Source organism: Ochotona curzoniae, unplaced genomic scaffold (genome assembly GCF_017591425.1).
Source record: "Ochotona curzoniae isolate NIBS_2020 unplaced genomic scaffold, NIBS_Ocur_1.0 contig_2855, whole genome shotgun sequence".
In the NCBI taxonomy this organism is placed as follows: domain Eukaryota; kingdom Metazoa; phylum Chordata; class Mammalia; order Lagomorpha; family Ochotonidae; genus Ochotona; species Ochotona curzoniae.
This window is the reverse complement of record NW_024465615.1, coordinates 1,854,316-1,881,659: the sequence shown is the minus strand read 5'-3', so window position 1 is coordinate 1,881,659 and position 27,344 is coordinate 1,854,316. Positions and strand designations below refer to the sequence as shown.

General features: G+C 53.1%; 3 protein-coding genes across 6 annotated transcripts in view; 2 read left to right on the top strand and 1 right to left on the bottom strand.

Moving 5' to 3' along the window:
- POMGNT1 (protein O-linked mannose N-acetylglucosaminyltransferase 1 (beta 1,2-)) overlaps positions 1-14,649 on the top strand; it is a 30,311-nt gene extending 15,662 nt beyond the window's left edge. The window contains exons 2-23 of one of the 3 annotated variants that reach the window (XM_040977780.1): positions 6,576-6,745; positions 7,323-7,437; positions 7,574-7,692; positions 8,282-8,347; positions 8,440-8,553; positions 9,167-9,284; positions 9,477-9,575; positions 9,703-9,830; positions 10,039-10,109; positions 10,289-10,364; positions 10,538-10,621; positions 10,725-10,766; positions 10,973-11,031; positions 11,375-11,447; positions 11,536-11,664; positions 11,758-11,883; positions 12,802-12,866; positions 13,046-13,090; positions 13,311-13,446; positions 13,748-13,831; positions 13,966-14,088; positions 14,349-14,649. In XM_040977780.1, coding sequence (XP_040833714.1) covers positions 6,626-6,745; positions 7,323-7,437; positions 7,574-7,692; positions 8,282-8,347; positions 8,440-8,553; positions 9,167-9,284; positions 9,477-9,575; positions 9,703-9,830; positions 10,039-10,109; positions 10,289-10,364; positions 10,538-10,621; positions 10,725-10,766; positions 10,973-11,031; positions 11,375-11,447; positions 11,536-11,664; positions 11,758-11,883; positions 12,802-12,866; positions 13,046-13,090; positions 13,311-13,446; positions 13,748-13,831; positions 13,966-14,088; positions 14,349-14,366 — 2,010 coding nt within the window. In that variant the 5' untranslated portion in view covers positions 6,576-6,625 and the 3' untranslated portion in view covers positions 14,367-14,649. Of the gene's footprint in view, positions 1-6,004; positions 6,113-6,575; positions 6,746-7,101; positions 7,120-7,322; positions 7,438-7,573; positions 7,693-8,281; positions 8,348-8,439; positions 8,554-9,166; positions 9,285-9,476; positions 9,576-9,702; positions 9,831-10,038; positions 10,110-10,288; positions 10,365-10,537; positions 10,622-10,724; positions 10,767-10,972; positions 11,032-11,374; positions 11,448-11,535; positions 11,665-11,757; positions 11,884-12,801; positions 12,867-13,045; positions 13,091-13,310; positions 13,447-13,747; positions 13,858-13,965 lie in introns of those variants that run through there. The other 2 variants (XM_040977781.1, XM_040977782.1) reach the window with 2 other exon arrangements.
- A 2,184-nt stretch (positions 14,650-16,833) lies between these two features.
- TSPAN1 (tetraspanin 1) lies at positions 16,834-21,497 on the bottom strand. Its single transcript, XM_040977825.1, has 8 exons — positions 21,358-21,497; positions 20,843-20,907; positions 18,369-18,575; positions 18,116-18,190; positions 17,900-17,995; positions 17,662-17,817; positions 17,474-17,557; positions 16,834-17,291 (listed from the first exon to the last, which is right to left on the bottom strand). Exons 2-8 carry the CDS (start codon positions 20,897-20,899, stop codon positions 17,244-17,246), a joined length of 723 nt encoding a protein of 240 aa, XP_040833759.1. The 5' UTR covers positions 20,900-20,907; positions 21,358-21,497; the 3' UTR covers positions 16,834-17,243.
- Positions 21,498-26,333: 4,836 nt separating this feature from the next.
- On the top strand, positions 26,334-27,017 carry P3R3URF (PIK3R3 upstream open reading frame). Of its 2 annotated transcripts, XM_040977778.1 has the most exons (3): positions 26,334-26,585; positions 26,697-26,736; positions 26,874-27,017. In XM_040977778.1, the coding sequence occupies exons 1-3, from the start codon at positions 26,354-26,356 to the stop codon at positions 26,932-26,934; spliced, it is 333 nt and encodes a 110-aa protein (XP_040833712.1). In that variant the 5' UTR covers positions 26,334-26,353; the 3' UTR covers positions 26,935-27,017. The 2 variants fall into 2 exon arrangements, with proteins under 2 accessions (XP_040833712.1, XP_040833713.1); XM_040977779.1 differs by lacking the exon at positions 26,697-26,736 and having other exon boundaries at positions 26,354-26,585; positions 26,874-26,917.
- The last annotated feature ends 327 nt before the right edge of the window (positions 27,018-27,344 follow it).

Sequence of the window (27,344 nt, the reverse complement as noted above, 5' to 3'; positions counted from 1 at the left end):
GCAGCACTACTTCCTGATTTTTTTAAAGATTTATTTATTTTTTATTGCAAAGTCAGATATACAGAGATAAGGAGAGACAGAGAGAAAGATCTTCCATCTGCTTTGGTTCACTCCCCAAGTGGCCACAATGGCCAGAGCTGAGCCAATCCAAAGCCAGGAACTTCCTCTGGTCTCCCCCATAGGTGCATGGTGCCAAGGCTTTGGAACATCCTCAATTGCTTTTTCAGATCACAAGCAGGGAGCTAGATGAGAGGTAGAGCAGCTAGGACAGGAACAGGCGCCCATATGGAATCCTGGCTGGTGCAAGGCTAAGATTTAACTGTTAGGCTACCTTGCACAGGGCCTGCTACTTGCTAATCTTAATCTTTACCTATGGACTTGATAATCAGATACATAGGAATATGTGGATTTTTAAAAAGATATTTTTTTAGGGCCTGGCGCGGTGGCGCAAGTGGTTAAGGTCCTCACCTTGCACGCCCGGGACCCCAAATGGGCGCCGGTTCTATCCCAGCAGCCCTGCTTCCCTTCCAGCTCCCTGTCTGTGGCTCGGGAAGGCAGTCGAGGACAGCCCAAAGCTTTGGGACCCTGCACCCGTGTGGGAGACCTGGAAGAGGCTCCTGGCTTCAGACCAGCATAGCATCGGCCGTTGCGCTCACTTAGGGAGTGAATCATTGGACGGAAGATCTTCCTCTGTCTCTCCTCTCTGTATATCTGCCTTTCCAATAAAAAATAACAAAAATAAATCTTTAAATAAAAAAAAGAGGGCCCGGCGCGGTGGCGCAAGTGGTTAAGTCCTCGCCTAGCACGCCCGGGATCCCATATGGGCGCCGGTTCTAATCCCGGCAGCCCCGCTTCCCTTCCAGCTCCCTGCCTGTGGCCTGGGAAAGCAGTCGAGGACGGCCCAAAGCTTTGGGAACCTGCACCCGCGTGGGAGACCCGGAAGAGGCTCCTGGCTTCGGATCGGCATAGTATCGACCCGTTGCGGCTCACTTGGGGAGTGAATCATCGGACGGAAGATCTTCCTCTCTGTCTCTCCTCTCTGTATATCCGCCTTTCCAATAAAAATAATAAAAAAAATAAATCTTTAAAAAAAAAAGAATATAGATTTGGAGCAGTATTATGTTTTTTATTGGATAGGCAGATATACAGAAAGGAGGAGAGACAGAGTCGAAGATCTTCCATGTAATGGTTTACTCCCCAAGTGACCGCAACAGCTGGAGCTGAGCCAATCCAAAATCAGGAGACAGGAGCTTCCTCCGGATCTCCCATGCAGGTGCAGGGTAACCAAAAGCCTTGGACCATCCTCAACTGCTTTCCCAGGCCATAAGCAGGGAGCTGGCTGGGAAGCAGGGCTGCCGGGATTAGAACCAGTGGCCATATGGGATCCTGTTGCATTCAGGGTGAGGACTTTAACCACTATGCTGTCATGCCGGGCCTGGAATATGTGGATTTAACGCACACTCTAGGTACATCCTTCCCCCACCAACCCCATAGGCGTCTGTCATTATTTTTAGTTCATATAATGGTGTCATAATTTTAAGTAACTTTTTCTATTTCTCTTTTTCCAAGATGTATTTATTTATTTATTTATTTATTTGAAAGGCAGTGTTTGCAGCAAGAGAAATCTTCCATTTGCTGGTTCATTCCCCAAATAACTGCAATAGGCAAAAGAGCTGGGCTTAGCTCAAGCCGGAATTAGAAGCTTCTGGGTTTCCCATGTGGGTGACAGGGACATAAGCACTTGGACCATCTGCTGCTTTCCCAGGGCATCAGCCAGAAGCTGGATCGAAAGTAGAGCAGCCAGGACTCAAGTCCATATCACTATGGGATGCCTGCATCTCTGGCAGTGACTTAACCTATTATACCACAATGCTGGATACCTCTGAGTATCTCATGGACCATGGAAACATTTTTTAAAGCATTTATTTATTTGAAAGAGCAATACAAAGAGGGAGAGACAGAGACCTTCCATCCACTCACCAATATGGGACGTACACTGCATCAGAATATTAGACCCAATGGAAAGATTTTATATCGGAGATTGGCCAAACATTTCCCTTTTTGAAACATTACCCTGTAGCAGGGGCAAAGGAGTAGAAGGATAGAAATGTAGAGTCATGGGGACTAGTTAGAAAACAAGAGATAGGGCCTGGCACGGTGGTCTAGCAGCTAAAGTCCTCACCTTGAACATGCTGGGATCTCATATGGTCACCAGTTCTAATCCTGGCAGCCCTGTTTCCCATCCAGTTCCCTGCGCTATGGCCTGGGAAAGCAGCTGAGGATGGCCCAAAGCCTTGGGACCCTGCACCCGTGTGGGAGACCTGGAAGAAGTTCCTGGCTTCTGGTTTTGGATTGGCTCAGCTCCAGGCATCGTGGCTATTTGTGGAGTGAACCAGCAGATTAAGGATCTTTCTGTCTCTCCTCTCCATAAAATCTGATCTGGCTTTCTCATAAAAATAAATAAATCTCTTAAAAGATCAAGAGGGATCTTTCATCTGTTGCTGGTTCACTCTGCAAATGAATGTAATAGCTGGGGAAGGGTCAGGCAGTTCCAGTCAGGAGCCTGGAACTCTATCTGGGTCTCCCATGTGGTTGGCAGAGGTCCAAGCACTTTGGCCATCTGCTGCTTTCCCAGGAGCATTTGCACAGAGCTAGGTCAGAAGTAGAGCAGTGGGAACTCTAATGGCCACCCACATGGGATGCTAGTGTCATTGCAGGCAGCAGTCTAACCCTCTGTATCCTATGATAGGCCTCTGAGAGCAATCATTCTTGAACTGGTGAGTCACTGGTGAGAAAAAGGTGCCAAGGATAATCCTGCACCTGCATGGGACATCTGGAAGAAGTTCCTGGCTCCTGGCTTCAGATCAGTGCAGTACCGGCCATTGTGGTCACTTGGGGAGTGAACCATCAGACAGAAAATCTTCCTCTCTGTTTCTCCTTCACTCTGTATATCTGACTTTCAATAAAAATAAATAAATTTAAAAAAAATATGCCAAGGATGACTCCCAGCTTCTTGGTCTGATGCAATTCATTGAGGAAGAGAACCAGGGAGTAAGGGATGACTCCAGCAGCTGAGGTGTCACACTAGAGAGCCTGCAGGGTCTTCAGCAGGCTGACATGGAGCTCAAGGAGGAGGTCAGTGAAAATTCAGTGAAAATTTGGGCAAGTGGAGACGCTAAAGTGGACTATGTCAGCCAGTGGATTCTGAAGAGATTTCATCATGCTTGGAATGGTGAGATTGGTAACAATTCAGAACTGTTGAACTATCGAAACCACTTGAGCAGGACCTTGCAGCATGCCCCACATCTGGGAACGTGGGATGGGGGGGAGGCTGGGTGTAGCTTCTCCCTTTATCTCCCCTCCTTCCATCAGATAGAGGAAGGAAAAAGAGAATGTGGAAACAGTGATCCTAGCCACTTTCCTGTAGCCCTTGGTCCTTTGTGCCCTAACCGACTATGTAAAGATCATGAAAAAAACAAAACAAAACAAAAAAAAAAACCACACCAGAAGTGTTGAGGTGAGTTCTAGAATAGCCATGGAAAACAAGGTCCTGAAAGTAGCTGAGTTCTTCCACAGAGAGGAAAGCTGAAAAGAGAAGAGTGCTGGCAAGGCCCTCTGAGAGACATCTTTCACAGAGGCAATTGTGGGGTCCAGTGCAGTGCCCTGTTGACTGGAATCCTCGACTGGCATGTACCAGGATCCCCTGTGGATGCTGGTTCACATCCTGACTGCTCCACTTCCCTCCAGGCTCCCTGCGTCCCTTCAGACTCCCTGTTTTTGGCTTGGGAAAGCCGCTGAGGATGGCCCAAAGCTTTGGGACCCTGCACGTGTATGGGAGACCTGGAAGAAGCTCCTGGCTCCTAGCTTCAGATTGGCTCAGTTCCTGCCATTGTGGTCACTTGGAGAGTGAACAGCAGATAGATCTTTCCCTCTGTCTTTCCTTGTCTCTGTAAATTTGACTTTCCAATAAAAATAAATCTTAAAAAAAAAAAAAACAATGTGAGGGCTTGGCTGCGGTGGAACTAGTTAAACTACTACCTATTCTATTCCTTTTTCTTTTTTCAGATTTTTTAATTTTTATTGCAAAGTCAGATACACAGAGAGGAGGAGAGACAGAGAGGAAGCTCTTCCGTCCGATGGTTCATGGGTGCAGGGTCTCAAGGCTTTGGGCCGTCCTCCACTGCTTTCCCAGGCCACAGCAGGGAGCTGGATGGGAAGCAGGACTGCCAGGATTAGAACTGGCGCCCATATGAGATCCTGGTGCATTCAAGGTGAGGACTCGAACCGCTATATTATCACATCAGGCCCCATCTACTCTATTTCTTTCTTTCTTTTTTTAAGATTTATTTATTTTTATTGCAAAGTCAGATATACAGAGAGAAGACACAGAGAGGAAGATCTTCCATCCAATGATTCACTTTCTAAGTGACCACAATGGCCGGAGCTGAGCTGATCCGAAGCCAGAAGCTTTTTCCGGATCTTCCACATGGGTTTAGGGTCCTAAGGCTTTGGGCCATCCTTGGACTGCTTTCCCAGGCCACAAACAGGGAGTTGGATGAGAAATAGGACCACCAGGATTAGAACTGGCGTCCATATGGGATCCTGGTGCATGCAAAGTGAGGACGTTAGCAGCTAGGCTATTGCGCCAGGCCCTTACCTACTCTGTTTCCAATCCAGCTTCCTGTTGTAGAAGATATATGGAGTTCTTGGGACCCTGCACCCACGTGGAAGACCGGTGGGAGACTCCTGTCTCCCGCCTGGTCCAGCCCAAGGGCTTTTGGGGAGTGAAGCAGAGAATAGAAGACCTCTCACTTAAGCTGTATCTCTACCTTCCAGATAAAATGTCTTTTTTTTTTTTATCAAAAAATATGAGTGTTGATTTTTTTCTTGTCATTTCAATACCTACTAGAAGAAAACCACCTAGTATCTCAATTCCTTTTTTTTTTTTTTAATATTTTTATTGGAAAGATAGATTTACAGAGAGAAGCAGAGATAAAGAAAGATCTTCTGTCCCCAAGTGCCAGCAATGGCAGGAGCTAAGCGGATGCAGTGCCTGGAGCCTGGAGCTTCATCCGGGTCTCCCACATGGGTGCAAGATACCAAAGCTTTGGGCCATCCTCGACTGCTTTACCAGGCTACAAGCAGGGAGCTGGATGGGAGGCGGAGCAGCTGGGACACAAACAGGTGCCCATATGGGATCCTGGTGTGTACAAGGTGAGGATTTAGCCACTGACCATTGTGCCAGGCTCATTACGTAAATTCTAAAGACAGGACCACGTGTGGTGGGTCGAGCGGGGCAGGGATGGCAATAACGTCCTTGGTTTTCTGGCTTCTTCTGTCCCGCTTCAACCTTGGTCTTCAGTAAACAGTGAAGCTTCCCTTGTAACATGAACAGTCACTCCTAACAAACATTTTCATCACCTAGGGATTGGTTAGCCAGGTACCCAAACCCTGCCCTCCTCCATATTGCCAGCGTTCCGTTCTAACCCAACAATTCAGCAAAGTATGAAGTGGCCGCCAGCCGGCCTACTTTTGGAACGTCCGACCTCCTTCTCTTCACGGTATTGATATTGGACTGCCTACCTTATGAACAGTGGAATTAAATGAGATCAATAGCAACAGTAAAATGCCCAGGACAGAGGCGGAACCTCGTTTTAACGTCCCTTCGCACTCTGAAGGCGGTGTGCCGGTGTTCCATGCCTGGGATGACAGCCTGGCCCAGGAGGGTGATGAGGTGGAGACAGGCGCCCGGGAGTCCCTGACCCCGGCCTGCCGCCCACCGCTCCAAGGTGCTCTCGGGCCCCGGCTGGAGTCAGATCCGCCATGGGCGGAGCTGGAGAGCCGGCTGCTCCGGCCTCAGCACCCCGACCCTCCGACCCGGCAGCAACGCGCCGCAGGGTCCGGTCCCCGGGCCGCCCGCTGACCGCCCGGCCCGCCGCTGCCCTAAGCGCCGCCCTCCGCCCTCTCACCCCGCGGCGGCGGCGGCGGCGGAAGCGGGGGGGCGGGCCGGGGCGGGGCCGCGAGCGGCATGGAGGAGGCGGAGGCCGCGGCGCGCCGGGGCGAGCGGTGCGGGCCCGAGAGGGGCCCGAGTGGGGCCTCGGGCCCCTGAGCTGTGAGTGCCTCCGGGCCGGGGCGTGGGGGTGTCTGGGACGGGTGGCGAAGCCGAGGCAAGGCCCTTGCGCCCTCGGGTGGCCCCGAGTCCGAGTCTCGGTGGAGCAGCGGAGCCAGATGGGCTAGAGTGAGGATGGACCCCTTGCAATGGGCGGGGGAGGTCGCTGTGCTAGGCCTACTCCTGGATAGCAAAGGCATGGGACTTGGTCCCTGTAGGGGCTCTAGAACCGTGCGAGCTTGATGATCAGGCCACGGCTCCCTAGCGGCCTGAGCTGCTCTCATAGTTTCCTCAGCCCCAGAGAATTGCCAGGTGCTCCAAGCTCTCTGAGGGTTTCCCTGCCAGGCTCAGAGAAGTTGAGCCACTTTCCACAGGTCACACAGCATGGATGCAACTTGCCCTGCTTGGGGGTAAAGGGGGGTATCCCCCCTCAGAGAGTGTCACATTACACTTCTGGTTCCTTCAGATTGCTGAAGTCATGGGCTGGCCAGGGCCGTAGTGACCCCCTACTCCGTCATGGACGACTGGAAGCCCAGCCCACTGGTCAAGCCCTTTGGGGCTCGGAAGAAACGGAGCTGGTACCTTACCTGGAAGTATAAACTGACAAACCAGCGGGCCCTGCGCAGGTTCTGTCAGGTATGGCTGGAGCTCCCACCCGGCTTTCCTCCCCAACCCGAGCCCTGGCTGTCAGGACCTGCCTTGGCCACCATCCAGCTACAAAGGAGAGGCAGGGACACCTCTGTATGTTGTGTCTCTACCAGGTAGTGATTTGGACCCAGAGTTCTGGAATCGGAACCCAAGAACACTCTTTTAGGTATCCAACAGTAGAACCATGAGGTGTGACTGGAAAGGTGTGGCCCCTCCCCCCAAAGACACACACTCTTAGGGCTAGGACCCACATCTTAGGTTTCCCAGCTTGGTTCTCTGGCCTGGGGACTCCCCTCTAGGTGCTAACTGTGGAGGGGACCAAGGAAATCAAGACCTCAGATGGAAAACCCCAGGACCTCTGGGTAGGGAGGGCCCTGATGGAGGGGGCGGTTCAGGGGAGGCTTCCTGGAGGCGGCTGTGAAAGCAGGTTGTGGTCTGGGAAGTAGAGATAGACCAACCGAGGCAGAGACAGGTGCTGGCTTCTTCCTGTGCCTTCAGTGGAACAGGAAGGAGGTCTGGGATGCTGTGGATGGCTCCACCTACTCACACCTGCCTCGTCCCCCAGACAGGGGCCGTGCTCTTCCTCCTGGTGACTGTCATTGTCAACATCAAACTGATCCTGGACACTCGGCGAGCTATCAGCGAAGCCAATGAAGACCTAGAGCCAGAGCAAGACTATGGTGGGGCCAGACTGAGAGTGGGGGCAGTGGTGCTGATGGCAGGGTGGAAGGGCCTCAGGGCTCCAGGAGCAGGCAGCTCCCACAGGGTTTGGCTGCTGGGGAGACTGACCAGTTCTGTGTCCATCCCACCCCATAGATGAGAGTCTGGGCCGCCTGGAGTCCCCCCGGCGCCACGGCAGCAGCCCCCGGCGGGTCCTGGATGTGGAGGTATACTCCAGTCGCAGCAAAGTATATGTGGCTGTGGATGGCACCACGGTGAGAGGACCACGGCCTGGTGTTCAGCTCCTCCATTCTGCTTGGGGTTAGCTGTAGGGCCCAACATCTGGTATGAAGGATTGCTCTGCCAGTTTCCAGCAGGCTGAGCTTAAAGTCCTCGATTGTGTACCTGTAGTCTGGGACCAGTGATTACTGAGAAGCGTGTGAGCTTGTATCACAGATGGGATGGTAGTTGGAGCAGGTGGTGATCTTTGGGACTGGTTTCTTCCATAGCCACTGGCTGCTCCCTGTTCTTGGGTCTCATGCCTTGAAATGGGCACTGGGGATGGACCTGGAAGTTGTCAGGCCTGGTCCTCCTTTGCAGGGCAGTGTCTGATGTGGGGGAGTGGGTGGGGACAGCAATAGCTCCAGGGTGGGACAGAGACAGTGCAGAGCTCTGAGCCGTGGCAGTGAGCAAGGCCGAGGAGAGGAGGGCTGCATAAAGGTCTGATCTTTTCTGACAAGGTAGTGCTGGGTGGCCAGAGGCAGGCTGGGAGGTTTCCTGCAGCTGCTCTTGTAAGCATCTGTAAGACAGAGACAACTGTGATGCCAGCCTCACTAGCCTGGCTTTGTGTCTGCCACTGGGTAGGTGCTGGAGGATGAGGCCCGGGAGCAAGGCAGGGGCATCCATGTCATCGTCCTCAACCAGGCCACGGTGAGGTTCTGGGCATGGGGGGAGAAGGGAACCCAGGGGACTGGAGCTAGGCTCTCCTGGGGACAGACTTGGTGAAGTGTGTCTCCCACCAGGGCCATGTGATGGCAAAGCGTGTGTTCGACACGTACTCGCCTCATGAGGATGAGGCCATGGTGTTGTTCCTCAACATGGTGGCGCCCGGCCGAGTACTCATCTGCACCGTCAAGGTCAGTGGCTGACCCTGGCCCCCTACCTTTCTACACACCCCTTTTGCCCCTCAGGTCCAACCCTGCTCCAGCCCTGAATTTTCCACCCCAAACGTGGGCTCATGGGGAAAACCTGTGGAGGAAGGCGACTTGGGCTCCAATCCCGAAGTCATCAGTTTTTTCTCTAATTCAGCAAGCAATTATTGAGCACCTGCTGTGTACTGGGCACTGCTCTGGGCACAGCAGATACAATGAGAAGCAAGACCGAGTCTAACCTAGAACTTAGAGCTTATATCCTAGCAGCACAAGTTCGGCAAAAAAAACCCAGCCAAGTAAATAAATGCGTGAGGGCAGGAAATTATAGTTGACATGAAGAACAAAATAAAGCAAGTGGGGCAGAGTGGTGGGGACGGGTTTGAAAGGGAAACGAGAGGATCTGTGGACGGAGAGTTGGTGGAGTTGAGCAGCCAGCCGAATGACTTGAGCTTCTTTACATGAAACAGAGTAACTGTCATGGGTTGTTGCAATTGTTTCAAGAACTCATTGAAAGGTTTTCCATTGTGCTTGACATGTCGCTGGGGTTGCTCCTGGACCCCTTCAGGTTGAGCTGACCACCCTTCTCTGGTCCCCCCAGGATGAGGGCTCCTTCCACCTCAAGGACACAGCCAAGGCTCTGCTGAGGAGCCTGGGTAGCCAGGCTGGCCCTGCCCTGGGCTGGAGAGACACTTGGGCCTTCGTGGGACGAAAAGGAGGTGCCAGCACCATAGGCTGCCCACTGGGTTGTATGGAGGTTCCTGGGAAGAGCAGAGGGCCAAGACCTGGGGCAGAGGGTGGCCGACAAGAACCAGGGACTGTGGGTAGGATGCCGGCAGGTAAGAGCTGGGGAGAAGCTGCAAAGCCAGCATCTGGGCTTCCATGAGTCCTCATCCTTCTGCCCTTGCCAGGTCCAGTTCTTGGGGAGAAGCACTCAAAGTCACCTGCCCTCTCCTCCTGGGGGGACCCAGTCCTGCTGAAGACAGACGTGCCACTGAGCTCGGCTGAAGGTGGGGTCAGTGGGGGCTGGGCCCTGGGGCAGTGGCACCTGCATCTTCTGTATGCGACTTGATCCTCCTGAGTGAGTACCTGAGGCTCTTCCAAACCACTCTGGCTTCACACCCTTTCCTATCTCAGAAGCAGAGTGTCACTGGGCAGACACAGAGTTGAACCGCCGCCGCCGGCGCTTCTGCAGCAAAGTTGAAGGCTACGGGAGCGTGTGCAGCTGCAAGGACCCCACCCCCATCGAGTTCAGCCCCGACCCGGTGGGTGAGGCCTTGGACTCCATCCTAGCTCAGCAAGGGGCCTTAGGAGAGATCCAGGCAGGTGGGGAAGGGGCTGCTGGCTCTGTGGGAAGCCCAGAGAAGAGTTCTGCCTCACTCGTTGCCCTAGAACCTTTTCCACCTTTTCCTCAGATAGGGCCCCAGTTTGAAGGGGTGAGAAGACAAAAGCTAAAAGCTGTATCTCCCACAGCTCCCAGACAACAAGGTCCTCAATGTGCCGGTGGCTGTCATTGCAGGAAACCGACCCAATTACCTGTACAGGTAAGTCTAAGGATGGGCTGCAGCCAGCACAGCATGGGAGGGTGCCCGTACGCAGGAGGAGCCCTTGTGGTAGGTAGGAAGGCCCATCGATCTGTGTGGGTGAGCATGGGGAAGCCAGCCTCAGGGCAGCCCTGAGCTGGGGGCATGGAGAGGCCCTGACACCTCCCTGGGCCCCCTAGGATGCTGCGCTCCCTGCTCTCAGCCCAGGGAGTGTCCCCACAGATGATCACAGTGTTCATCGACGGCTACTATGAGGTGAGTGAGGCTGGGGCTCCGGGCTAAGCAGAGCATGGGGATTGCCATCGCTGAGCAGCAGCGATTGCCCAAGGACCAGCCAAGCACACAGCCCAGCACAGGGCTGTGGTGGGCAGGGCCAGAGAGGTCTCGCTGGGTGATGAGTGACCATGCCCACCCTATCATATCCCCAGGAACCCATGGATGTGGTGGCATTGTTTGGCCTACGAGGCATCCAGCACACTCCCATCAGCATCAAGAACGCCCGTGTGTCTCAGGTACTGCCTGGGCAGAGGCGGAAGTGGCACCCACCCAGCCCTGACTCTCGCCCCTGCTCTGCCCTGCCCCAAACTCACCTGCCTCTTCCCACTCCCCACCCAGCACTACAAGGCCAGCCTCACTGCCACTTTCAACCTGTTTCCGGTGAGTGCTCTGGGGAATGACTCTCAGGCCTGGGAAGGGAAGTGTGGTCTTAAGCTCTGGACCTGTTTTCTAGGAAGTTCTTCCCCTCTTGGCCTCATCCTTCCAACCTGGAAAATGAGGGTGGTGATACCTGTGAAGTGGCGTGGAGTCCATGAGAGGGTTGAGGGGCCGCCTCCTTGGGATCCTAATGTCCCCTCCCCCTGCAGGAGGCCAAGTTTGCTGTAGTTCTGGAAGAGGACCTGGACATCGCTGTGGATTTTTTCAGGTGAGAGGCTAGGGAGTGGCCCTCCTGCTGCAGCTCCTGTAACCTGCCTGCGGCTCCTGCCTGTAACCTGGCTTAGCCGGGTCTCTGCGGAAGAAGGCAGTAAAGTGTCTTGGAGAAATTTCTGGAGGAAATGAGCTCAGATGGGAGGGTTGCGGGGGAGAAGGTTGAGTAGAGGTGAGGAGGTAAGTTGGCAGGTGTCCAGTAGGAGGCAGGAGGTTTGAATGAGATGGGAGGGGTTCAAGGGCAGGAGGTGCAACTCGTGACTCCCAGCTCTGCCCACCCGGCCTGTGTGTCTTGAGTTTGGCCTTGCCCGGTGTGAACTCTTGGTCCCCACCTTCCTCAGTTTCCTGAGCCAGTCCATCCACCTGCTGGAGGAGGATGAGAGCCTGTACTGCATCTCTGCCTGGAATGACCAGGTAGGCTGGGTGGCCAGGAATTAGCAGGGGGAGTTGGTGGCAGAGGCCCCCAGCCAATGTCTCCCACTCTGGGCCCTCTGGACCCCAGGGGTATGAACACACAGCTGAAGACCCAGCGCTCCTGTACCGCGTGGAGACCATGCCTGGCCTGGGCTGGGTGCTCCGGAAATCCTTGTACAAGGAGGAGCTGGAGCCCAAGTGGCCCACACCAGAGAAGGTACCCAGCAGGGTGGAGAGTAGGAAGGGATGCCTGCCTGCCCCCCGGGCCTACTCCCAGTGTCTTCACCTTCATGACCTTCCGTGGCCTCAGCTCTGGGACTGGGACATGTGGATGCGGATGCCTGAGCAGCGCCGGGGCCGGGAATGTGTCATCCCTGATGTTTCCCGATCCTATCACTTTGGCATCGTTGGCCTCAACATGAACGGCTACTTCCACGTGAGTGGGAGGTGAGGGGTGGGGCCAGAGCCTGACACAGGTGCCCTGGAGCAGTCCCATCTCTGCCTCCTGGCCAGGTCACCCTGGGGAAATTCCCATTCCGTTTTTGCCTCAGTTTCCTTATCTGCAACATAAAGGTTGAAGTGCTACCCAGCTCCTTAGGAAGCTTAGATGAGTGGATGTGTGTGAGGTGCCTTGAACTGTGAGCATTCTAAAAGGGTTAGCTGGCATTATTTTTATTACTGCTATTCTTAGCCCTAGACTGTGGGTGTGGAGAGGGTGTTCCTGGTACCAGTCCAATCCTGCAGGCTCTGCCCTCTCTTGTCCTTGCAAGGGCTGGGCCTAGGCCTCAGCCTGGCGTGAGCAGAGAGTCCCAGGCTCCCACATTCCACCTGGCTTTGTCCAGAGGCCCTTTCCCCGGTGATAGCAACGATGGATGGGGACTTGAGATTGCCCCAGCCCCAAAAGAATAGACAGCTCCTGTTGAAACCTCCTGGAAGCCAGAAGCAAATAAAACAGCCCCATTCATCTGGTGGCGGGTGTGGGGGTGAGGAGGGTTGAGGAGAGAGTGAAGTACTTCCCTCAGGTCGCCTCAGTTCATGTACCACGACCTATCGCTTTGTGCGCTGGAACCCATTTCTAGCTCCTGTGGCTTAGAAAGTGCAGTGGGCCGAGGGAGAACCACTGGGAACAGGGATAGCTATGGGTCAGTGGCATGAGCCACCCATGTGGACACCAGCTCTCAGCCAAGGTGCATGCTGGCACAAGCGTGGCGAGGATGCCTCAGAGAGAAATGGGGAGGTGGGAGGAAATGATAGCACCCCTTCCAGGCCCAGTGCTGCCTCAGTGGGTGGGTCGGCCAGCCAGCGTGAGCTTAATGCTGTGAAGTCTTAATCCACACCCTCACACCCACTCTAGGAAGCCTACTTCAAGAAGCACAAGTTTAACACCGTTCCAGGTGTCCAGCTGAGGAACGTGGACAGGTGGGAGCTGGCAGCAGAGCGAAGAGGGGGCTTTCTGAAGGTCTAAGGAGCTACCCTGTCCAACTCTAGGCCTGTGTGTCCACCCCCATCCTGCCATCCCCAAGACCTTTTGCTTTCCCAGTGCTAGCCCTGGGACCGGGGTTTGCCCTGTACCTGACTCATGTTTCCCTCCCCTTCAGTCTCAAGAAAGAAGCTTATGAAGTGGAGATCCACAGGCTGCTCAGGTATGGCTTGGGGTGATTGGGCTGTGTAGCCAGGTTTGGCGAGTCAGGTTGAAGGGAGGTGAGGTCCTCTTGGCTCTGGAGTTCGCGAGATCAAAGTTGAGGGTACTCTGGTTCAGAGGACCACATAGAGGACCATATAGTGATCTCAGAGCCTACCAGCAAGCACCCAGGGAACGCACCCTTGAAGTGGGCCCTGGCTTGGCCTTGTCCTCCCTTGCAGTGAGGCTGAGGTTCTGGACCACAGCAAGAATCCGTGTGAAGATACTTTCCTGCCTGACACAGAGGGGCACACCTATGTGGCCTTCATCCGAATGGAGAAGGATGATGACTTCACTACCTGGACCCAGCTTGCCAAGGTGCCACAATTCTGTGCCCGCTCCATGCTTCTCTATTCCCTCACATACTCTGCCCTCAGATAGGGGGCGCCTTTGTTCTGGAAACCTCAGCCTCAGAACCTTCTCTCTGTACCCACAGAATCCCTCTTACAACCCCCGCAACCCGTCCACATCTATATCCCAGAACCCCTCTTGCAACCCCCTCAACCACATCTGTATCCCAAAAGGCAACACCTTCTCTTGCAAATGAAAGCAGCTACTGGGCTCCTAGCTTCTCACCCTGGCTCTCTAACCGGTGTCTCCTTCACTCCGCCCGCCCCAGTGCCTCCATATCTGGGACCTAGATGTGCGTGGCAACCACCGGGGTCTGTGGAGATTGTTTCGCAAGAAGAACCACTTTCTGGTGGTGGGGGTCCCGGCCTCTCCCTACTCGTGAGTGATTCTTCTTTCCTGGGAAATGGTAGGGGAGGTGCCTCATGGGATTGGAGGGAGCTGGCTAATGACCTCTTCCCTGTGTATAATTCTTATCTTTGTACCCAGAGTGAAGAAACCGCCATCGGTCACCCCCATTTTCCTGGAGCCACCCCCAAAGGAGGAGGCAGCCCCAGGAGCTGCAGAACAAACATGAGACACACCCCTTGGCTAGGACCCTACGGGGGCTGGGTACTATGTACCCCTAGGCAGGCTAGCCCTTCACCCCATCCTGTAGGATTTTGTAGAGGCTGGTAGGGGCCAGGGCTGGTTTGTTTTTAACAAGAGACTTCACTACTAACCCCGAGGAGAGGGTTCTCCTGCATCGACACCCCTGTTGCTGAGTTGGAGGTCTATTTATTTGCTTCCTTGTTGGAGAAGGCCAGGAGAGTGCCTGGGAGGCTCTGGGATCCCGGATAGCTGCTCCTGCCCTTGGAGTGCCCTCTCCCCAGGCCTGGCTCAGAATCTAACCTATTTATTGACCATCCTGCAGGCCCTGGAGATAGGCGGGACCTGCAGGGCCTTGATCCCTTCCTGGGCCGGTGTCCTACCCTGCAGGGTGGGGCTGGCTCTTACTCAGGAAACTGCTGGGTCCAACCCACGGACATGTGCGGCTGGGACCCACAGGCTGACATGGGCTGATTCACTCAGAGACCCTCAGACACTGGACCAGGCCTCCTCTCAGCCTCCTCTTTGTCCAGATTTCCAAAGCTGGATAAAGGCGGTCATTGATTAAAAAAAGAGAAAACTTCAGCAGGCCTCGTGTCTTGTGGTTGCTTGTATGCACATGCATGTGACATGCGGTAAGGGAGGGAAAGTAGAGTGTAATCTCTGGACAGTGAGCTTTTCTTATTGTCCCTTCTGCAAGGCTTGTCTTCCACTTGGGCTGGCCAGTTGACCACCAGGGGATGCCCAAATACCAAACATCTGGGTTTTCCCAGGCTCCTCCCTCCCAGAGAACCTAGTTTTAGTCCTGCCTTGCTGTGGCTGAGCCTGGAACAGCCATGCCACACCCCTTTCCTTCTGTTTAGCCATCAGGCTGGTACTTGTCTAGCCTGGGCACCTGTGCCTATGACCGCAGCTAGAGAAAACAAAACAAACAAAAAGGGTTAGGGAGGGAGTGGGTGAGAAGCAAGGCAGAAGTGGGTGGCAAGGAAGTAGATGAGACGGGACCACATGGGCATCACCCAGGAGCTATGGCTGTGACTAGCCAGGCTCTGGGTACAGAAAGCTCCCTATCTGGGCATTTTTCTGAAGAAAGGGGCATTTTTCCCCCCAGAAGATTCCCACAAAGGCAGCTACTCATTGGACAGGAGGTTCCAGGTTGTCCAGAGGCAGCTCACATGCACAGTGACCCATGTCAGAGGGATCTATGGAAGTGGAGAAACCGAAGACCACTTCCTTTCTCAGTGTATGGGAGCCTTGGCTGGGGCACAGGGACTCCCACTCTCCTACCTGCTCCCTGCCCTTGCCACCTGTCCTGGTGCCCAGTGCTCAGCTTTGCAATGGCATAAGAAATATTCATTGTGCACATTCACCACTACCTGCCACCTTCAGTGTTTGCTAGTGCTGGGGATAGTGTTCAAGGTGGCATTGGACAGCCAGGTGCAGAGTAATTTAGGCTATGAAGTGGAGACCTGCCCTGAGCTAACAAATACCCTGTAGCTTCCACACAGTTGCTTAGGGAGCAAGGGGGGAGTGTGGGGTACTGGCTGGTGGCAAAGGTTGGGATGGGCCAACTTCTGTGACTTGGGCTAGCACCCTGGTAGGCCTTAGAGACTGGCCCTTGGGCGGTGTGACTGGGTAGGTAGGTTGCTGTGGGACCTGGCAAGGGGGTGGTGGTTCTGGGCAGTCCTGGGAAAGCTTAAGAGGAAGGAAGGGGGTGGGTGGAGAGGCTGGTGTTAGCTTGTCAGCCTGGGCTTTGCTCACTAACACACAGTGTGTCTTTCTGCCATGGTTTCCTCCTGACTGTTATCACCCCTAGCTTGGCAGGGACGTTTTGACCAGGAGCCCTGACAGAACTATCACCATCTCCTTGTCTCCGTCAGGACCCATAAAGCACTGGGGTTCCAAAGTCTGTCCTAAGGGCTATGGGCCTGTGGCCTGCTTGGCGTTTCTAAGGCCCCTAACCTTGGGTATGGTTAGAATTGTTTAGGGAGGGAACATTTTGCCTAGAAGCTAAGATGCCTATGGCTGGATTTGAGTCCTAGTTCCTGCTGCTTAGGCTCATTTCGTGTGAGGGTCAGTGGTAGGAAACCTGGAGTGGTTCCCCACTGTGGGCTTCAGCCCAGCCCAGCCCCATTCCAGTGATTGCAGGTATTTGGGGAATGAACCATGGATGGGTGCTCTCTGTCACTCCCTCCCTCTCTCACATTCATATATATATATATACATATATATATATATGCACTAATGAGAGGTCAGGTCTGGAGGGGGTCAAGCAGGACAGTACAGAGAGTCTACCTGAGAGCCCCATAGCAGATAGATTTGGGGGGCGGCTGAGCAGGCAGGCTGGCTCCTGGATGGGTGCTCCTGGAAGGCTCCCTCGAGTCCAAGGAGTGACCTTTTGCTATTGCCCAGCTATTAATTCTGGCTACCACTCCCTGACTCAGGCACAAGCGAGTTATTTTCATAGCTTTCCAGTTCAGTGCCCTGTCCCAGGAGGGGGCGGTTTTCAGGCCAAAGTCCTCACATTGTGAGGAAGCAGCCCGGCCCAACCCCGACTCCTTCAGTGCCCTTGTGGCTGTCCCTTCCAGGCACCCTCCCAAGCTTGGGGCCTGAATGAATACAAGAAATAAGCACCCGCACTCCATGCTCTTCTGCTGTCTTTTTGGGGGTTGGGGGAGATGTCTGAGTGGCCAACCCCACAGAAGCTGAGTCCAGGACAAGGCACAGTTGGGCCACTGTCCCCAAGGATACATGAAGAGTACAAAAGCAAAGGGTTTAGTGGGTTTATGAGTTCTGAAGAGCCTTCTCCACATCCGCCCCATAGCTCTGCTGATTGGCAGGATGCCCCAGCCACCAGGTACCTTCTTTTCATTCCCTAGAAGAGCACCAGGATCACCAAGAGCCCTCCTTGGCCAAAGGACGGGGAAGGGGAAGAATTGGCTGCCTTAGATGGCCTGGAACACCTAGGCCTAACCCCGCCTAGGGAGGGAAGAGTCAGGCTGAGCCTAGAAGGGATGGGCCTTACTTAGCTCCAAGCCCAAAGCAGCAAGGGCAGGCCCATTCCGGGCCGAGTGACTCCGCAAGATTCTGTTTGCACCCTGATGACAGTCACTTGGCAGGGCCAGGATGCCTTTTTTTGTGTTCTCCATGGCACAGCAGTGGCGGAAGTAGAGCAGGCTTTAGTTTATATTGCAGTATAGATACAGGGACACAATCATGGCAGCCAACTGGTGGGGAAAGAGCACAGAGAAATGAGGGCATGTGACTGGGATCCGTCAGCATTGGTCCCCTGCCTCTCAACCATTCTGCAAGAAGTGCTGCTGGAAGTTGGCCTACCCTAGCGAGACCTCAACTGTGGGTCCAGCAGTCCAGACCCACTGGTGACACCCTAGCCGCCTCAGCCACTTACCTCCAGGGCTGCAATTCCGATTGCCACACCGCCCACAGCAACTGAATTGGTTTGGATCTCATCCAGAAGTTGTTTGAAGCAGCCCTTGAGGGAGAGAAGGGGGCATTTGCAGTTGGCAGCTACCCTACCTCCCACCTGCCACATAGGAGCTGTTCAAGTAGTCCCCAGCTTCCCACAGCAGCCCATACCTCTATGTCCAGTTCCTTTGCCTTCTCTTCAGTGCAAGGTGTGTCCTCTGTTTCATTTGTCTTGTTGAAGCAGCAGAATGGGGGATACACACCATAGCTATGATAGTAGGATGAGTTGCTGAAATCCGTGTAGTTGTTGAAGCCACAACACTTGAGCTGGAGACAAGGTTAAGGGAGGTCAATAGGGCCTTGCTTCTTTCTCTCCACCCTCCCAAAATGTTCCTTCAACCCGCCTTACCCCTTTCATGGTACTGTTCCACACTTGGGTGAAGTCCTGCTGGGAGCCATAGTCTACCATGGCAGGCACTACCACTGTTGACAGGAGTTTGTCAGCCTGTGGGGGAGAAGGGGGCAGGCCAGTGTTTAGCAACTGTGCAGAAGGTGGCCTTCTGCAGGCCAGAGCCCACTTCCAGGGCCTCCCACTATCTTCCCTGGCCCCATCCCAGTGCCTCACCAAATTCGTGTATACCAAGACGACCACAGCAGCTGCAATCTCAGCAATGAAGATGACAAGCAGGATGATGAAGAACTGAGTATACAACAGGAGTCTGAGTTTTAGGGACAGCCCCCCAGGACCTTCTTGCCCTAACCCACCCCATCGACATGAGGTCAGGGGGCCCGCCCTTTGGTGAGATCCCTGAAGGTCCGGTGTCCCCGGGGTGAGGAGCCCCTTTGGTTGTGGGTCTGTGGAGTTGGATCTGATATACCATTATAAGAGCACACTTGCTCTCCTTGTGAGCACCGTAGCAGCCCAGGAAACCAAGGACGAGCAGCACAGCACCAGCTGCGATGAGGAAGTAGCCCACGTTGGCCAACTGTGTGAAATCCTCCGACAGCGACCTGAAGATCTTCAGGAAGGAGCCCCCGTCGACAGATACCCAGATGCCCACAGCTAGCAGGGTGGCACCACATATCTGGGGACAGAGTGTTTGGGGAAGCCTTGAAACAGGGCTAGCAAGTCACTTCTTACAGAGCTGAGCCAGGGGGGTGGAAACTGAGACAACTTGCCCCTTAAGTACCCATGGAGTCTGAAAGCTCATCCGCTGGAGTGAGTCAGCAATGTTGGAGCTGGGACCCTGCAGCCAGGTTCAGGCTGCACACCTCAGCCCAGATATAAGTGTGATCAGGGGTTGCTGCGGACCCGCTGCAGAGCTAGGGGGTCACAGAAGGCTCCTTTGGCTTCCTGGGCTGTGTTTGCCTGGAACACCTCTTTCTGATAGGTGGAGACAGGGTGGTAGCAGCAGGCTCAGCAGTCACCATAGTAACAGAGGCGGGGCTGAAGTCTACACCTTCAAGTTTCACCCATCCTTAGGCCCCATTTCGTTAACTACCCTGGGGAATTAGAAGCCAGGCAGTTCCTCATCCTGCCTCCTTGCCTCACAAGTGGGAGCTGAGGCACTAGAATGGGAGTACCAGCCAGAACTGCCCTCATCATAGTTTCTGACTTGCCCCAGGTGCTAAGAGGCCAGGACTGAGGAGGCCCCTGCCCAGTTCCCATGGCTCTCAGAGCAGCACCTTGCTAACCCCAGGTTTTGCTGGGTGGGTCAGCCTGATGGCACCCTGTTCCCAGTTTGCAGCTCTGGAAACTGAGGCTGGAACGAGGAGTCAGGTGGCATGTCCTGACTGAGTCCGCATGCAGCGGTGAGGCTGAGGCGTATTTGCTCAAAGGAAAAAACGTTGGGTTTGTCGCCCACAGGGTCAGATTTCAAGGAGCCTAAAGCCTGCTCAGCTCCAACCTGGCCAAACCTGAACAACAGAGGACAGAAACCGAAACAGATTTGCCTTTAACTCCCTCGGTCCACTTGCCCTGCTCTCCAAATCCCTGGAATCACATACAGGAATGAAAACCAGTTCCCAGCAGCCAAACAGAGCTTAAAGCACAGATCACCTTAAAACTAGGTGCACCACCCTCAGCCCACTTCCTCCAAACCGATCTATACCCCATCTCTACTTTCTCCACCTCTCACCCCTCGAGCCACTCTCACGTGGCTCCTGGCTCCCTGTGACATCCCAGGCTACGGGTAGGGGACATTTCACAGGCCTTATCCTTCTCCTCCTCTCTGCTCTCACTCTTGTTTTCCCTTTCTTCTTGCTTTTCCTCCTCTGCCTCTTTCATGGTGACTATTTCTCTGCTTATCGCCAATGATGGCTATTTCCTAGAGTTCACTTTCCCCCAGCAAGTGCATCTGTCCACTCCCTGGCTTTGTGGACCATCTGCAGAGGCCCAACTTTCCAACAACCCTGGCTGGGTTTAATATGAGCTGTGTTTCCAGGAGGTTCATAGCTCTTGGTGGTATATCCCCTTCCTGTCCCCTCATATTGCTCATGTCAGAAATCTGAATATTATCTCCAAGACTGCTTTCTGTTGTCCCTCAGCCACTGTCCCAGGGCTTTGGCTTGTCCACTTGGTCCACTTCTCCTTATCTCTGCCACCATCTCCAGGGGTTACGCCTCATTGCTCAGCTTCTCCAACAGGTCCAATACAATCTGTTCCTGGTTTTCCGGAACAATATCAGGTTTCATTACCCTGGGGTGTTTATGCATGTTTTACAACTCCCCCACCCAGTGCAAATTCTTGGCTTCAGCTATTTCCTCCAGGAAGTAAGCTCCAACTAGGTGGCGTTAAAGTCCCTCTTCTGGGCTCCCTTCACGTCTGAGCTAGATCTGGACATTCAGTCAGTCTTGTCCTTTGCCTGGCTGACTGACAGAGAAGGGGGTAGCTCATCTGCCACCCTAGCATCCCCATGTCTTAGCCCAGGAATGTCTGTTGAGCAAATAAGCGCTGCTTGAAGCAGACCCCTTGCTCCGATGGGCTTTCTCAGATGCCCCTCCCATAGAAGCCACTGGATTTCCTGCGCTCAGGGAACCTAGGCAAGTTCTGGGCCTTCTCTGGCCAAAGGGAGACTCGCCTGTGTGGAAAGGGAGACTCACTTCTGTGAGCAGTCCTTGTCCTGCCCTAAGCCTGAGCTGACACTCACTGGTGGTGGTGGTGGTGGGGTGCCCAGAGCTCCTCTACCCACCTTCCTTATACTTGCAGTCCTGAGTGGCAGCCTGCTGCGCCAGGCACTAGAATTTAGCATTTGGGGTGCACTTTGCATCTTACTCTAAAGAAGAAAGCTTGTAGGGTTCTGTCCCATCTCCCAGGTTCTGCTCCCATTGTGAGCAACTCCTGCGTACTTACAAAAATGAGCAAGTTGAAGATGATCATGATGGTTTTAATGAAGCTGAAGCACTTCATGGTGGCTCCTGTGAAGCAGACAGCATGTGAGGCAGGGCCCTGCCATCACTGTTCTCCCTCTTGCTTCTTCAGGACTAGCCTTAGCTTCTGTACCCTGGCACACCCCGATTCTGGCATCCTGGACCCACATCCCACAAGACCCTGCTGCATCCTACATCTGGACTCTGTCACCCTGGGGTGGTCCCTGGTTGCCATGGCAACATCCCTACTCCTCTCCACTACCCAAACCCTCTACCAATACCTGATACCCAGAGACCTCAGCACCCCAGGTGCTTCCACTGCACCCCCAAAGTCCAAATTACATTGCTAGTCACTCTGGGTCCCTTCTGGCACCTGTGTATCTGAGGGTCCATCTTCCAAATTCTTCGAGGATTCCCCCCCACCACCACCCTTCCAGCTCCCCAAAACCTGTTTCCAGATGGGGCTTCCTTCAGAGGATCCTTTATCCTATGCAGCACCTGTTCTGGGCTTTCAGCAGTGAATTCTGAGACGATCTGCAGAGGCTTCAGGAGGACCCGCACAGCTGGCTCCAGGGGCTGCCCCGAGTGGCAGGTAGAGGGCCTGGCTGCTCTCACACACCACTGCTCACCTGCGGGCGGGGCAGGAGTTTTTAAGGCCGCCTTCTGCCTGCCACCCGCCCAATGGCCCCACCTGTGGGAGGTCAGCCTCCCCTTATCCCTGCTGCCCCCTGCTGCCTGGAGATTGAGCCCCACAACCACAACAGCCTCCGGCCATACTGGGCAACACCTGCTGCACCTGCCAAGGCAACGCCCCTACTAATTTTATGAAGTCTGAGGACTGGATAAGTGTCCCCAGGGCTTCCGTGTGCTGACCTCAGGTGCACACCAGCTTCCTTCCCTGCATCTGCATACTGGCGCACCTGCCGTGTTACCATGGCTGTCCGGGAAGCACCATGTGTTCCCACAGTGTAAACACAGATGCATACATGCACACCTGCTAGTGCTCCTGAATTCACATGGGTACACACATGCACACACACACACACACACACACACACACACACACACACACACACCTTGAAGGAAATCATTGAGTTCTGGTAGCTTCTGCTTAGTGGAAGATGTTCTGGTCCCATTCTTTCCCATGAACACCATACTCCTCATTGTTTTCCTCACCATGTTTCCTTCCCTCTCCTCTTGCTTTTTCTCTTTATCCCCTCTGCAGTCTTTCCTTTGCTCCCTGTGAATACCCCTTTGTTTCCAGCCACCAGGTGGCATCATGGTCGCACAAAGGGGTCACTGCCTTTACAGGACTGCTGGGGCCAGTTTCCACTCTAGTACTTGATGCAGACGGATGCTGGGAAAGTGTCAGATTTCAAGTCACTCGGGCCACAGGCTTGAATTCTAGCTCTGTCCTTAGCTGTCTGTAAAGCAGAATGGTTATGGGCTGCTTCGCGATGTAAGAGGATGAAGACAGGTAGAGGCCAGAGAAGAGAGCATCTCAGCCAGAGGTTGGGAGATGAAAGAAGTGAATTCTTTAAAACACAATAGTTATGGTGTGTTACAAGGGGAATGAGCATTTTTTTAATAAGTTATTGCTTCTTAGGGCCCTGTGCAGCAGCCTAGCATGTGCTGGGATCCCATATAGATGCCAGTACGTGTTCCGGCGGCTACACTTCCCATCCAGCTCCCTGTTTGTGTCTTGGGAAAGAAGTCAAGGATGGCCTGCGCCAGAGATCCAGAAGAAGCTCCCGGCTCCTTCCTCCGGATCAGCTCAGCTCTGGCCATTGCGGCCACTTGGGGAGTGAATCAACAGACGGAGGATTTTCCTCTCTGTCTCTCTTTTTCTGTGAATCTGACTTTCCAATCATTATCATTATCATCATCTTTAAAAAAAAAAGATACTGTCTCTTTTAAAAAAATTATTTTATTTTTATTGGAAAGGCAGATTTACAAAGAGGAGGAGAGATAGAGAAAAAGATCTTCCATCTGCTCTGGTTCACTCCCCAAGTGACCGCAATGGCCAGAGCTGAGTCAATCCAAAGTCAGGAGCCAGGGGCTTCTTCTGGGTCTCCCACATGAGTGCAGGGTCCCAAAGCTTTGGGTCATCCTCTACTGTTTTCCTCAGCAGACCACAAGCAGGGAGCTGTATGGGAAGTGGAGCAGCCAGGACATGAACCAGCACCCATATGTGATCCCAGCGCATGCAAGGCAAGGATTTAGCCATTGAGCCATCATGCCAGGCCCAACTATCTTCTTCCAAGGTTTTTCCTACTGATATCATTTTTGAAAAAAAAAAAAGTTAAAAAAAATTTTTTTTTGGAAAGACAGATAAGATTTATAGAGTAGGAGACCCAGAGTGAAAGATCTTCCATCTGCTGGCTCACTCCCCAAATAGCTACATCCAGAGCTCAGTCAATCTGAAGCCAGCAGCCAGGAACATCTTCTGGATTGCCCACAAAGGTGCTGGTTTCTCAAGGCTTTGGGCCATCCTCTACGGCTTTCCCAGGCCACAAGCAGGAAGCTGGATGGGAAGTGGAGCACCCAGGACATGAACTGGTGCCCACATTGATTCCCGGTGCTTACAAGGTAAGGGTTTAGCCATTGAACCATTGCGCCAGGCCTCTGGGTTTCCTTCTTCTAAAGATTTATTTATTTGAAAAATCAGAGGAGGATCTTTCATCTGCTGGTTCATTCTACAAGTGGCCAGAACAATCAGTTCTGCTCTGTGGGTGGCCAAGGCTCAAGTGTTTGGATCATCATCTGCTGCATTTTCTGCATTAGCAGGAAGCTGGATTGGAAATGGAGCAGCTGGGACTAGAACCAGCATCCATATGGGATGTCTGCTTAACAGGTGAGAACATTTTCTCACTATGCCACAAGATCAGTCTCAACCAACTGGATTTTTAAATTTGTTTTGTTTTTGAGGAGGCTGAAGAAACAAGAGAGAGTTATGTATATCATTTTTTCCTCTTTCACAACAATTCTAAGAGGTACATTTCTTTTACTCCATTTCAGACATGTGGAACTAGAGGCACAGAAAGGTTAAGTACTCACTGTAATCACACAGCATCTTAAGAGTTCAAGTCAGGATTGAATGCTAGTCAACCTGGTAGCAGAGACCAGGTCTTAACCACTAAGCACACTGTCACTACTATATAAGGAAGCAGGTGGGGCTGACTCTTATAAGAAGAAGCTAAGGAGGCTTTGGTCTGGGGCTTGATGGTAAGGAGGGGCAGGTAGGCTTATGGGTATGGTGGCTAAAGGTGGATGGGTGCAAGGTCATAGTCTTTCTAAGACCAGAGTGACAGTTGAGATTAAAATGTGTGTGGAGAGGGTGAGGCCAGCGAGGGTGGTGCCAAGGGCCTTATAACATCGTTGCTGACTCCTGCAGGAGCAGACAGACCATCAGGACCAAGATTAAGATTGGAGGGGCTACAAGAAGGGAAAAGAGAGGGGGCTGAGGTGTGGATGTGAAGTTGCAAGTCCAAAATCTCACAACTCAGTGCCCTACCACGCAAAGCTCTCGCTTCCCTCCTGCCAGAGAGGAGACAAAGCCAGGGTTCCCACCTTTTGGTTTTCTCTTATTTCAGGAAGAATTGGGACCCAGGTCAGAGTCATCTATGTCCTTAGTGCCCAGCACACGTGAAATTGTTAACATTTCCTGAATGAAGGAATGAACAAGTGCAGAATAGCAAGAGTTGAAAGCTCTGGGCTTTGGACCTCGGTCATCATGGATTTGAACCCCTGCCTGGCTCTGATTGTCTGACTCCACCTTACGGAGCCTCCATTCCCTTTACAGTTTCTAGTGGATTCCATATTTGCATTCACCTGAATAATACCCACATGCATGCTGAAGGCAGTTTTCAGTCATTCATCCACAGGGGTGAAAAAGTTGACTCCCCTCACCCCTCGCACCAACATATACCCACACAGTTCCACACACAACAGCACTTCCTGCCTTTCTGTTCCAGCTTTCTTAGGGTAAACAACTGTACTCTTGCCAGACTATGATGTGCCACATTCTCTCACACATTGGGTGGTCTTTGTTGGTGATTTTGCTGTCTTAAATAGCTTCCCAGTTATGATTCTGACTCATCATCTGGTGTCTGTCCACACCCCAGGGCTGTGACATGCTTGACAAAGAAAACACGTGTGTCACATAAATTTTATTCAGGCACTAGTTAAGTGCTATTGGGAATGAGTTCAGTCTCAGAGACTTAACAATATGATGCCTCTGCACACATAAAACCAGGGTGTGTATGGATCGGGTAACCAAGAGTGGTGACCGAATTACCACAGGAACCTAACTATATTTGTTAATTTTCGTGTTTTTTTTTTTTTTTTTATTCTCAGTAAGAGTAGTGGCTCTGTGTTTGCATTTGGTGCTTATGGTGGCCTTAGAGAATGTAATCACTGGGAATGATGGAACTTGGCTGTGTAGAAATGGGGATATTCGGGGTTTTCCCAGCAGGTCGATTGTGAGATTGGGTGTGATAAGGTGTACAAAGTGCTCAGCAGAAGCCAGCACAAAGTCAGTGCTCAGTAAACACTGTTACTATTGTTACTGTAGATGAGTAAGAAAGTGAGGAGCTAGGGTGTTAGCACTATTGCTCAACAGCCCACTCCTCCACCCTACGGCGTTAGTATCTCATATGGGAGTCAGTTCATGCCCTGGATGCTCTTGCGCCTCCTCTTCTTCTTCTTCTTCTTTCTTCTTCTTCTTTTTCTAGGATTTATTTATTCTTTTTACAAAGTCAGATAATGCAGAGAGGAAGATCTTCCGTCTGATGATTCACTCCCCAAGTGACTGCGACAGCCGGTGCTGTGCCAATCCAAAGCCAGAAGTTTCTTTCGGGTATCCCACGCGGGTGCAGGATCCCAAAGCTTTGGGCTGTCTTCGACTACTTTCCCAGGCCACAAACAGGGAGCTGGATGGGAACTGGAACTGCCAGGATTAGAACCAGCACCCATATGGGATCCCAGTGCGTTCAAGGTGAGGACTTTAGCCGCAAGGCCACGGCACCACGCCCTGGATGCTCCACTTCTAATCCAGTTTCATACATATGGCCTGGGAAAGCAGCAGAAAATGGCCCAAGTCCTTGGGACCCTGTACTTATATGGGAGAGCTGGAAGAAGCTCCTGGCTTCAGATCAGCTCAGTTTTGGCTATTGCAACCATTTAGGAAGTGGACTGGCAGATGGAAGATCTTTCCCTCTCTGTTTCTTTGTAAATCTGATTTCCAAATAAATAAATAAATCTTTAAAGAAAGTGAGGGCTGATTTCCACCCTGCCCCCAGAGATGATATTGTCCTGGCCCCGATGGGCAGGACTGTGGGAGAGGCAGACCCACTGGGGGGAGGGAGGGGTGGAGAGTCAGGACCTGCTCTAAAGAGCATCATCCTCTGGAAGACACCCTATGTCATAGAGGCTCCAGTTGCCCTGGGCAGTGGCACCCCACCTCTCAGACACCTCTCAGAAGCTCCCTGCACCCATGGGGCCCTCTCAGCTGGCACGGGCCCCCAGGCCCCGGGGCCTGAGTTTCCCTTACCGCAGGCCAGGCATGGGCTGGCCCCGGCCCCGGTTTCCCAGGATGTTCAAGTGTAGCCGGAGAAGGTACCGGCAGAAATTTCAAAGCTCGGCTGCCACCAGTCTCAACACTGTGTCCACAGATGTCAACACCACACATACTGCCACCACCAGCGTGTGGATCCTCCCACCACAAGGTTAGCCAGAGCTGCAGGGAGGGGGCCCCATGAGCCTGGAGTGGAGAGGGTGGGGGGCAGGAGGGTGAGAAGTAGGGCCACAGAAAATTTTCTCTACCTGATCCTTGTCAGGAACTCTTAAGGGACAGACTGCCAAATGCCACCCCAAAAGGTATGGCAGGATGCTGAAAATGCCAGGTGCTCTGGCCTGCAGAGAGGCTGAACGGCTGCAGGTTGAGAGGTGGGGAGGCAGGGCCATGGAGGGGCAGCTGCCAGCCTCACACGCCGTCCTCCCCTTCCTCTCCTCAGTTCTCAGGTACCTCTGTCAACCGGGGGGCTTTCTGATCCTCTAGAAAAGCCCAGAAGCTGACCCAGAAGTTTGGCTCTCTCTGGACCTGTCTTCGAGGGGGGCTGTGGAGGTGGTGAACCCCAAATACAATCATTCTGCTCAAAGTGCCTTCCTCCCTGCTGTGAGATGTTTGCTGCCTGCTGGGCTGAGAAGGAGATGGCTGGAGCTGGATGCTGGTGTGTGTGGGGGTAGTGGCGGGGGCAAGCTCCAGGGACAGTGATAACATGACACAAGGATAGGGCAAGGGCAACAGCGCGCGCGGGCACACACACACACACACTCCTGTCTCAGCTCTTGATCTTCCTGGGAGGTAAGGGCCTCCCAATTTTGCCCTGCCACCTGCATAGGGAGAAGCGGGCTCCTGTGGCACAGAGAGGCACACTTTGGAAAGAAAAGAGATGAAAGATGGAACTCTTGGGGGCTGGAGACTA